Here is a 12,151-nt window from a genome sequence, read left to right as displayed (position 1 = left end):
GCAGCAGAAAAGTGGAATGTATTATTTAAGTTGGTGCGTTGGAAAACACGGACCGGAGTTTTTTTAAAACTGGATCTGGATCGGCATTTTCCTATGCCTTGCCGATACGCATTTTTTGGCAAATATCGGCGGCCGATCCGATCCAAATATCGGATCGGGACATCCCTAGTCCCTATCCTCACCTATGGTCAGGACCGAAAGGACAAGATCATGGGTACAAGCGACCAAAATGAGTTTCCTGCGCAATCCTATGCACAAGCTTAATAGATCAACTTTGCGTGTGCTATCAAGTTTGCACATGATTTAATAGACGCAAACCTTTCGTAGATCAGGCCCAAAGTATTGTATTTATTACACACCAGCTGTTTGTTCATAGCGTGCATTTAGTTTAAATTTTGATTACAAAATTTGAAGGTGTTGAAATCTTCATGTAAAACCGCTAATGCTAATCGGTAGCATGTCTATGGCATATCCAATATAAATCGAGATAACGCATTTTCAAAAGTGGAGCCTTAGTGTACTTTTGAGCACCTTCTTTTTGCTTTGTTGACATCAAAAATTGTAACATTACCTCGAGGCAGTCCTGCTGAGTCCGTTTGAATTTCTTAACTGCTTGTTTGCCCGCCAACTACTTGAGCGAGTGCCGAGTCTGAGACTTGACTTGAAGTCACGTGCAACAAAGGTATTGAAATATGGTAGCTTCTAAATTTAGGTAATTTGGTCGGTACCTATGGAAGTACAGAATTCGGTGCCCACATCTAACCGTGAGTATTTCAAAGTTTGGCAATAAATCACAGTTCTACGATAATAAAAATGTAAAACAATAATTCTAACCATAAGGAATTTTAGCAAGGTTCATAGCGTCCCTAATGTAAATGTGTTTTTAATTGGAACACTTTTCATATTAATTGACTCTTTTATACATGCAGTTGTCATGTTTGAATACAGCTTCTGTTATACTTCATTCCTCAGTTGCCAAATCATTTCTTCTATTTGTTGGCTTATAGGGGTGATTAATGGTACAGTATTAAAATAATAATGAAAGGTGAAATATCAGGCATTGTGGCAAAATATAAAAAAAATGCTCCAATAGTTGTAAAGGCATATTCTCTTCAACAGCTCATTTGCGGCGACATGTCAACAAACATTGGCATGCTTTGCCCCACATATTGTTGCCCCGGTCACATCCTTTAAATGTCACATGCCCAGTGTTGGCCTGCATGGTTGCAGGATTAGTGCAGGAGGTTTTAAGAATGTTTCTCTCTCACACACACACAAGCATAGCTTCAGCTCTTTCTCTTTAATTTACAGACTGTGGGCGAAATAATCATCTGCTCATTATCTACGTTTTTGAAGTTTATCGTGACACAAAAAAGACTGTACAGAACAGGGGTGTCAATCTCATTTTAGATCGGGGGCCACATGGACAAAAATCTACTCCCAAGTAAAATCACGGCACGATAACTTGAAAATAAAGACAACTTCAGATTGTTTTCTTTGTTTAAAAATAGAACAAGCACATTCTGAAAATGTACAAATCATAATGTTGTTGGTGGTTTTTTACACTTACATGTTGCGGTTAATAGTATTCTCTCTTTATTTGTCGTTATTCATACTTTCTGAATAAATGATGTGATAATGTTCATCAGTCAACTCATTGGTGTTAATGTTCAATCTATCAGGATAAAAAAATAATGTCAAAATCAAATTACAGGATGTACTGATGTACTAACATCATGTGGTTTATTGTTTTTACATATATAGATACATAGATACAAATAATTGCTATTGCGACATTTACAACAGCAGTTTCTTTCATTCAAAGATTTTGGCAATTTTTTTTATTTAGCAAACTCATCCCGTGTCAAACATAAGGCTTTATGTTTGACACCCCTGGTATAAAACATCTGTGGAGGGAGCTGAAACTTTAAATTGCCTAGCGACAGCCTCAAGATATGGATATAGTAAATACGTTTTTTTATACTAAGTTAAAATAAATTAGGGATAGGTATGTCATTATCCCATGCCCAGATCATGTCTTTGGTTTGGAGTTTTGTATTATTCTTGTGTTTACTTTCCGGTTTATTGAGCACCGTTCTCCACACCTGCCCTCGTTTAGTGATTAGTGTCCCCACCAGCTGTTTTCGTTAATCACAAAATATAATTTTTGTTTTAATATTGTTTCTGTATGAGAGCAAACATGACACAAACCTTACTAATTGTTAGAAATCCCACTGTTTATATTAAACATGCTTCACTGATGAGAGGATTTGACGAGCGCCATTTTGTCCTACCAATTTTGGCGGTCCTTAAACGCACCGTAGTTTATTTACATGTACAACTTTCTCAGATCCTGCCACAGTAAGACGTGTTTTATGCCACGCCTTGTTTGTCTAATTTTGTCCAACAAACGTTTCATGCTGTGCGTGAATGCACAAAGGTGAGCTTTGTTGATGTTATTGACTTGTATGAAGTGCTAATCAGGCATATTTGGTCTGACTGCAAGCTAATCGATGCTAACATGCTATTTAGGCTAGCTGTTTGTACATATTGCATCATTATGTCTTGTTTGTAGATATATTTGAGCTCATTTAATTTCTTTTACTCATGTCCTCGCTGTATTTAATTTATATTTGCATGCCTCATGACACACTATCTGTATGCAATATTGGCTGCATGTCTGATAGTTGTTTGTGTGACATGTCGTTATAGACCACCACAAACATTACCCAGCTTGCCTAAGATTGTAATAAATCCATTAAAAGAAGACAGCCTGCTGTTTCCTTTAACTTAGACACACACATCTATACCTTTGACTATTGTAAGCCAGTAATTTCCATGAGAAGCCTGCGTTTTACTGTTTTCCAATGTTACAAAAATTGGTAGAATAAATATTACATTTCAACGTTTCTATCAACAAAGATTTGCGTCAGCTTGCGAAACATAGTCATTTTGATAGTTAAAGGCCTACTGAAACCCACTACTAGCGACCACGCAGTCTGATAGTTTATATATCAATGATGAAATCTTAACATTGTAACACATACCAATACGACCGGGTTAACTTATAAAGTGCAATTCTAAATTTCCTGCGAAACTTCCGGTTGAAAACGTCTAGGTATGATGACGTATGCGCGTGACGTCGATGGTTGAAACGGAAGTATTGGGACGCCATTGTATCCAATACAAAAAGCTCAGTTTTCATCGCAAAATTCCACAGTATTCTGGACATCTGTGTTGGTGAATCTTTTGCAATTTGTTTAATGAACAATGGAGACTGCAAAGAAGAAAGCTGTAGATGCGATCGGTGTATTAGCGTCTGGCTACAGCAACACAACCAGGAGGACTTTGACTTGGATAGCAGACACGCTATCGGACGCTAACCGCCAACCGCATCGATGATTGGGTGAAGTCCTTCGTCACTCCGTCGATCGCTGGAACGCAGGTGAGCTTCGGTGTTGATGAGCAGATGAGGGTTGGCGTAGGTGGAGAGCTAATGTTTTTATCATAGCTCTGTCGAGGTCCGTAGCTAAGTTAGATTCAATGGCGTCGTTAGCAACAGCATTGTTAAGCTTCGCCAGGCTGGAAAGCATTAACCGTGTAGTTACAGGTCCATGGTTTAATAGTATTGTTGATTTTCTGTCTATCCTTCCAGTCAGGGGTTTATTTATTTTGTTTCTATCTGCAGTTAAGCCCGATGCTATCACATTAGCTCCGTAGCTAAAGTGCTTCACCGATGTGTTGTCGTGGAGATAAAAGTCACTGTGAATGTCCATTTCGCGTTCTCGACTCTCATTTTCAAGAGGATATAGTATCCGAGGTGGTTTAAAATACAAATCCGTGATCCACAATAGAAAAAGGAGAGAGTGTGGAATCCAATGAGCCCTTGTACCTAAGTTACGGTCAGAGCGTAAAAAGATGCGTCCTGCACTGCCCTCTAATACTTCACTCTCACGTTCCTCATCCACCAATCTTTCATCCTGGCTCAAATTAATGGGGTAATCGTCGCTTTCTCGGTCCCAATCGCTCTCGCTGCTGGTGTAAACAATGGGGAAATGTGAGGAGACTTTCAACTTGTGACGTCACGCTACTTCCGGTACAGGCAAGGCTTTTTTTTTATCAGCGACCAAAAGTTGCGAACTTTATTGTCGTTGTTCTATACTAAATCCTTTTAGCAAAAATATGGCAGTATTGCGAAATGATCAAGTATGACACATAAAATGGATCTGCTATCCCTGTTTAAATTTAAAAAATTCATTTCAGTAGGCCTTTAATATCTAATATAAACACGCTGCCTTCATCATAAGACTTACAGTATACAAGGCTTTGAATTTTTTGCGGCTACAGGAGGATTTTTTTTTTGTATTTTTGGTCCAGTATGGCTCTTTCAACATTTTGGGTTGCCGACCCCTGTGATAGTTCCTAGCTACTGCTTTTGTTTAGTCCCTATATGCAACGCTATGTTTTTTCTGCTTCAAGTTGCCTTGAGTACCCCGTGCACGTTCGCTAGCGGCGCAGGCCCCTTTTTGAATTTTTGCAGTATCTTTGTGGATATAAAAGACTCTTACCTGCACACTGATTCTTCTGCCTGTCTTTCCGCATCCTGGAGAACACAACCTCTCACAACCATGCGACCCGATCACAGCAGAAAGTACCCGTTTCAAGTGAGTGGCAAGACTGGGTATATAAGGGGCCGTGATTCACGAAAACAGCTGTGGACACTAATCACTAAACAAAGGCAGGTGTGGAGAACGGGGCTCGATAAACTACAAAGTAAACACATGGTTAATACAAAACTCAAAACCAAAGACATGATGAGGGAAACGGTTCATGACAGGGTATTGTTCATATTTGAACCAATACAGTAGCAAATTCCGGTACCTGGAAGCTGATACCATAACTCAACGGTTCCAATTTTTTGTATGTGTTCATGTAGCAATACATTTTCATTTGTTTATTAATGCAATTTAAAAAAAAAAGAAATTTCACTGAGCCAACAATAACTGTGCTGTCCAGGTGTTATATCTTGTTTTCTTACACTTCTGAGTGTCATTTCCCAGTATGCATTCATTTTAGTTTGTCCTATGTGTGTTGCCGTAGTCAAGAAGCAGTCTTTGGCATCAAGTTGAATGTGTAAATCTTGTCTTTTGAGTAGCGCGACAAGGCCCGTTTTTGCTGCACACCAAATCAGATTTATTTTTGCCCTCAAGTGACACAGATCAGATATCTTTTCGCATCAGATTTGGGCCACATCAGGAGGTAGTTTGAATCCGTTTGGAATCTGATCTTTTCAAAAGTGACCGCAGTCTAAATGGTGATGCGACTTGTTTGCGACTTTTACGTCATCTTTGGTCGAGCTACATCATTCGTGTGCACAGGAAAAGACGCGGCCCACCATCAAAAGTGGATATGTCCTCACAACATCCGGTTTCCGTGAGCGAAGTATTTTTTCAGCTGCTGAATTATATATACTGTATATATATATATATATATATATATATATATATATATATATATATATATATATATATATATATATATATTAGGGCTGCAACAACTAATCGATCAAATCGATTAAAATCGATTATAAAAATAGTTGGCGATTAATTTAGTCATCGATTCGTTGGATCTACGCTATGCGCATGCGCGGAGGCAATTTTCTTATTTTTATTTTTATTTATTTTATTTTATTTTTATTTATTTATTATTATTATTTTTATTTTTTTTATAAACCTTTATTTATAAACTGCAACATGTACAAATAGCTGAGAAACAATAGTCAAAATAAGTATGGTGGCAGTATGCTGTTTTTTTCCAATAAAATACTGGAAAGGATAGAAATGTAGTTTGTCTCTTTTTTCGATTATTAATCGATTAATCGAAGTAATAATAGACAAATTAATCGTTAGTTGCAGCCCTAGTATATACATGTAAATGTATGCATGTATATTTGAGTACAGTATGTATATATAATGTGTGTGTGTGTATATATGTATATATAATATATGTATATATATGTATATGTATATAAGTGTATATGTATTCATATGTATATCCGTGTATATGTATATACTGTGTATGTGTGTGTATATATATATATATATATATATATATATATATATACAGTATATATATATATATATATATATATATATATATATATATATATATACTGTATAAGCATATATATATATATATATATATATATATATATATATATATATATATATATATATATATACTGTATATATGTATAATCAGAAAAAAAGCCTTCAATGCATCGTCTCAGGATATTGAACTAAGAACACTTTATTTTATTTTATGCTCCCAAAAAAGACATTATTAATTGAAATGTTGCTTTTATTCATCTTGCACATTTTCCAGTTCAGTGAATTGTATACCCTTAAAAATCAAAATTGTATAAAAATATGGTAAGAGAAGCGACGCTTTGTGGATGACTTTTTCTTGTTGTCATTGATAGTTATTTATGTTACGCAAGTTGGCAGTTAATTAGCGCTATTAAGTAGTAGGAGGATTGAATATGTAACACTTGAAGGAGACCTATTATGATTTTCCTCTTGTTTGACGTTTTTATATTGTTACAATGTTCGATACTCGTCTTAAACAATGTCATAGTGTCAAATCATAGGTTTCATGCATTCGGATGTGCACCTGCAAGCAGTTTTGGGTGCCTCTCAAGGCTGTGTTTTGCAGGTCTTTTTTTTATAATCCATCCATCCATTTTCTACCGCTTATTCCCTTTTGGGGTCGCGGGCAGTGGGCAATTTGTGAAGTCACAGTTTGAAGGATGTACTTATATGGGCATGCTAATACACGCTCTCTGCCGGGCCCCTCCTCTCCGCTTTGCTCTGTCCGCTCTGCATTCATGTGCTGGAGCCTCCCACGTCCTGCCCTCTTGTCTCGTGCCTGCCCTGATGCCTATAAAATAAATACGTTTGTGTTTAATTGTCCAGAAAGTTTTACACGGGACTGTTTTGTTAATAATATTAACCATTAAACTGCAAAACACCTTCAGAGAGATAATGTCAAGTTTTCAATTAAGCTGTTATACCACATAAACAAACGTGGTCAATAACACTGATGTGCAATATGCACAGTGAGATATGCCGTGACATTTATTTTTGACCGTGTCTGAAAAAAATCAGCAGTAATCTCATTCTTCAAGATATGTAATTCAACAGTGTAACAGGGTGAGGCGTGGGGTGGTTCATTTGCATGTAAGAGGACAGCCTCCCCAAACAAACTGTTTTGCAGGCATATTCAGAAAGGAGGTTATAAATGTGACTATGCAAAATGCAAAATTCACAATAAAGCATATCCAATACAATTATCATAGGTCCCCCTTAAAGGCTTTACTTAAGGATTTTCATTGTCGAAGAGTCTGATAGATTGTGATGATATGCAGTACTATACACTGGTCACCAGGTGTCAGTAACATCACAAGAGTGTGGCTCTGCTGAATGTAGATTTAACTGCTACAAAAATGACAAAAAAGAGACTCAATGGTTACGTTAATAAAATAAAGCTATAAAGGAATACAGGCTTTTATTTAAGAGAAAAACACAGATCTATGTTTTGATTGTCAAATAGTCTATTATTCTAATACATCTTATATATTTAGTCATGTTACATTTTTTTCATTTAATAATGCATCTTTTTCTACTGTGATCTGACGAAAGCAGGCAGGATGGAGCAAAAGGAGCCAACTGGAGTTTATTGCAAGAAGAGCAATGATGTAACAGTCAAACAAAAAGTGATTAGCGAGTAGAATTACCATGCCAACGCTATGCGTTTTCGAGTGCGTGGCCTTTCCCCAGAAATGGCATTTTGCTGACGCAATTTAAAAGAAGGCTCACTGCAATACAAAGGATGCTCACCTGGAGTAGAAATTCACAAAAATGAAAGTATGAACAAAAACAAGAAGGCAGGCTGGCTAGGAAGCACGGCTTGCCATAGGAATGAGCACACAAGATGTAAAGCGAGAGAGAGGAAAACGTACAAGGATGCAACAGGAAGCATCGAGCAAAAGAGTCCAAAACGATCCAGTATGTCAGTGGTTGTCAAACTTTTTTCACCTAATATCACCTCAGAAAACACGTGGGCTCTCCAAGTACCACCATAATGACCGATATACAGTAGCGTAGTAGGCCCAAGAATTCATTCAAAACAAGGCAGCGGTTGGAAGGTGGAATACTGATAAAGTTGAGGAATGCTCATCTAACACTTATTTGGAACATCCCACAGGTGAACAGGCAAATTGGGAACAGGTGGGTGCCATGATTGGGTATAAAAGTAGATTCCATGAAATGCTCTGTCATTCACAAACAAGGATGGGGCGAGGGTCACCACTTGTCAACAAATGCGTGAGCAAATTGTTGAACAGTTTAAGAAAAACCTTTCTCAACCAGCTATTGCAAGGAATTTAGGGATTTCACCATCTACGGTCCGTAATATCATCAAAGGGTTCAGAAAATCTGGAGAAATCACTGCACCAGTGTGTAAAGGATATCACCACATGGGCTCAGGAACACTTCAGAAACCCACTGTCAGTAACTACAGTTGGTCGCTACATCTGTAAGTGCAAGTTAAAACTCTCCTATGCAAGGCGAAAACCGTTTATCAACAACACCCAGAAACGCCGTCGGCTTCGCTGGGCCTGAGCTCATCTAAGATGGACTGATACAAAGTGGAAAAGTGTTTTGTGGTCTGACTAGTCCACATTTCAAATTGTTTTTGGAAACTGTGGAAGTCGTGACCTCCGGACCAAAGAGGAAAAGAACCATCCGGATTGTCATAGGCGCCATTGTCATTGAAAAGCCAGCATCTGTGATGGTATGGGGGTGTATTAGTGCCCAAGACATGGGTAACTTACACATCTGTGAAGGCACCATTAATGCTGAAAGGTACATGCAGGTTTTGGAGCAACATATGTTGCCATCCAAGCAACGTTACCATGGACGCCCCTGCTTATTTCAGCAAGACAATGCCAAGCCACATGTTACATCAACGTGGCTTCATAGTAAAAGAGTGCGGGTACTAGACTGGCCTGCCTGTAGTCCAGACCTGTCTCCCATTGAAAATGTGTGGCGCATTATGAAGCCTAAAATAGCACAAGGGAGACCCCCGGACTGTTGAACAACTTAAGATGTACATCAAGCAAGAATGGGAAAGAATTCCACCTGAGGAGCTTAAAAAATGTGTCTCCTCAGTTCCCAAACGTTTACTGAGTGCTGTTAAAATGAAAGGCCATGTAACACAGTGGTGAACATGCCCTTTCCCAACTACTTTGGCACGTGTTGCAGCTATGAAATTCTAAGTTAATTATTATTTGCAAAAAAAAATAAAGTTTATGAGTTTGAACATCAAATATCTTGTCTTTGTAGTGCATTCAATTGAATATGGCTTGAAAAGGATTTCAATCATTGTATTCCGTTTATATTTACATCTAACACAATTTCCTAACTCATATGGAAACGGGGTTTGTATGATATTGTGTCCTGTCATTTGTCTTTCTGTACAATACAGTAAATTAATACAGTAGATATTATTTTTCAGACATAGTTGAAAATTGTGATTAATCATGTTTAATTACTTTGAATTATTTTTTTCTTTGGTAGCATCACATTTTATACATCGCCATTCGGTCCAGCGTAACTCTGCGTGTGTGTGTGTGGTTGTGTGTGTGTGTGTGTGTGTGTGTTTCTACCTAGCAACAGCGGTCGGTCCTCACAAAGTAAAATATTTTTTTTACTTTGTGTGTTTTGCATCCTAAAGTGAGATTGTAACTCTCTACTCCCATCTAGTGCTAGATATATATTTTTCATCATTCTAGCTATAGTGGAAAGGGGGGCCCTCACGAACTACTGACCAAACGTGTGTCCACACAAAGTAGCCAAGACGTGTGTGTGTGTGCGTGTGTGTGTGCGTGTGTGTGTGTGTGTGCGTGTGTGTAGAGTAGAGTGACCTTGATGCCTCGACACAGCAGGAAGACACAGGAGAAAAGTGATTAGCGGTGGCAAGACGAACGCAAAATAAATGATGTCGGTCGAGTGTAAAAGTAAATAAAGATTCACTTATGAAGGAGAAAGAAGGCAAAGGCGCTGAGGATGGAGTAAGAACTTAAAGCAACAGTGGAGGAAAATGGGGTTTGAGAGAAAGGTGACTCATAATGCATCTATTGGGGTTCTTTTTCTTTCTCCCCACAGGCAATCTGGAGGTGCAGTCATCAAGAACAGGTAAGAGATGGAGGGAGCGAGACAGAGAGAATGGCACTGAATGTTAATCAAACTCGCTCTTGTATGAGTGGAAACAAAAAAACGCCTTCAGAGTGACAATTGTGCCACATTTTAACTATCTTGTATGGTGTGTGTGTGTGTGTGTGTGTGTGTGTGTGTGTGTGTGTCTTTGCCAAGCTCATCTGCTGCACTTTAATGGGATTGGGCAAGCTTATCTCAACAATCGTACACTCAGGGACCATTTACAGGACACTTCTTTTTTTTTTTTTTCAAAAAGTGAAAACGGTTGAACATTTTTTTTTGGCCTCTAGTTTCCATGACAACAACATTGAACCTACGTTTACATGTTATTGTCACTGTCTGAATATACTGAAAGCGGCTATTTGGGAAAACAAGATGATAGATGTGTGTGTAAGTACGTCACAATAACACAAACAAAGAGAAGAAAAACAGCTGTGTTTCTTCTGGAAAGTGTATGATTGCAGTGTTTCTTTACAAACTTCTGTCTTGCATGCATAATAAGTGTTTTTATTTCCATCATGTACAAAAGAAATCACAATTTCCCCACATAAGTATAAATGTATCCATGCTTATAATACCTGCTATGGTTTTTTGACTAAGGCTGTATTTACATTGCAAGTCTAAAGGTCCCATGGTAACAGTGGTTCTAGTTTCTAGTCAGACTAGACTGTCCTATCTAGTCTTTGAGCATGACCTGATGAAGCCTGCTTGGATGAGAGCCGAAATATCTTCTTAATCAACGTGAACGTCTGACTAGTCTGACAAGAATAGGCTATACTAGACCCGACTAGCTGTCCTATTTGGTCCTTGGGCATTAGCTCTCTGATGAGGCCTGCTTGGATGAGAGATGAAACATATTATTAAACAACCGGAAAGTCTGACAAAAGTAGGCTATACTAGACTAGACCAGAGCTGTTCTATCTAGTCTTTGAAGACTACATAGATAATGAAGCCAGCCTGCTTGGATGCGAGATGAAACCTTTTCTTAAACAACCGGAAAGTCTGACTAGCTGACAGCTTTAGTCTGACAAAATTAGGCTCTCCTAGACTAGACTAGAGCTGTTCTATCTAGTCTCTGAAGACTAGATAGATAATGAAGCCTGCTTGGATGAGAGATGTAACATATTCTTAAACAACCTGAAAGTCTGACTAGCTGACAGCTTTAGTCTGACAAAAGTTGGCTATACTAGACTACAGCTGTTCTATCTAGTCTTTGAAGACTAGATAGATCATTAATCCTGCTTGAATGAGAAGCAAAACATCCCCTAAGACAAGATCGTCTTAGAACAGCTATAGTATGCCTAGAGTAGGCTAGACTAGAGTAGACTATAGGTGTCCTATCTAGTCTTTGAGAATGAGCTGATACATCCTGCTTGATTAAGAGGTGAAACGTCTTCGAAGACATCCTGAATGTCTGTCTGGCTAACAGCTCTAGTATGACTGAAGTGGGCTAGACAAGACTAGGCTAGAGTTGTCCTATCTAGTCTTTGAGCACGAGCTGATGAAATCTGGGTGAAAGGCGAAACAACCAGAATGTTTAAATATTTGACAGCTGCAGTATCACTACACTACACTAAACTAGAGCTGTCCTATCTAGATACGACTAGACTAGGGCTATCCTATCTAGTCTTTGAGCATGAACTTATAAAGCATGTTCGGATGATAGGCAAGACAACTTAAACGTCTGTCTAGCTGACAGCTTTAGTCTGACTAGAGTGAACTACACTACATTCTGAGTAGAGTAGACTGGACTAGAGCTGTTCTATCTAGTCATTGAGCATAATCTCTCTGACTAGAGTAGACTAGCATAATCTCTCTGACTATAGTAGACTAGACTAAAGCTTTCTTGTCTACTCTTTGCACATGGGCTGACG

At 38.3% G+C, this 12,151-nt stretch overlaps 1 protein-coding gene across 2 annotated transcripts in view; it reads left to right on the top strand.

The window, feature by feature from the left end:
- dpf1 (double PHD fingers 1) overlaps window positions 1-12,151 on the top strand; it is a 168,021-nt gene that overhangs the window by 50,585 nt on the left and 105,285 nt on the right. The window contains exon 2 of one of the 2 annotated variants that reach the window (XM_061925341.2): window positions 10,227-10,256. In XM_061925341.2, coding sequence (XP_061781325.2) covers window positions 10,227-10,256 — 30 coding nt within the window. Of the gene's footprint in view, window positions 1-9,230; window positions 10,257-12,151 lie in introns of those variants that run through there. The other variant, XM_061925342.2, reaches the window with a different exon arrangement.

This window comes from Nerophis lumbriciformis, linkage group LG30 (assembly GCF_033978685.3).
Source record: "Nerophis lumbriciformis linkage group LG30, RoL_Nlum_v2.1, whole genome shotgun sequence".
In the NCBI taxonomy this organism is placed as follows: Eukaryota; Metazoa; Chordata; class Actinopteri; order Syngnathiformes; family Syngnathidae; genus Nerophis; species Nerophis lumbriciformis.
Note: the sequence above shows the minus strand (reverse complement) of the source record. Positions and strands in the feature narration are given on the sequence as shown.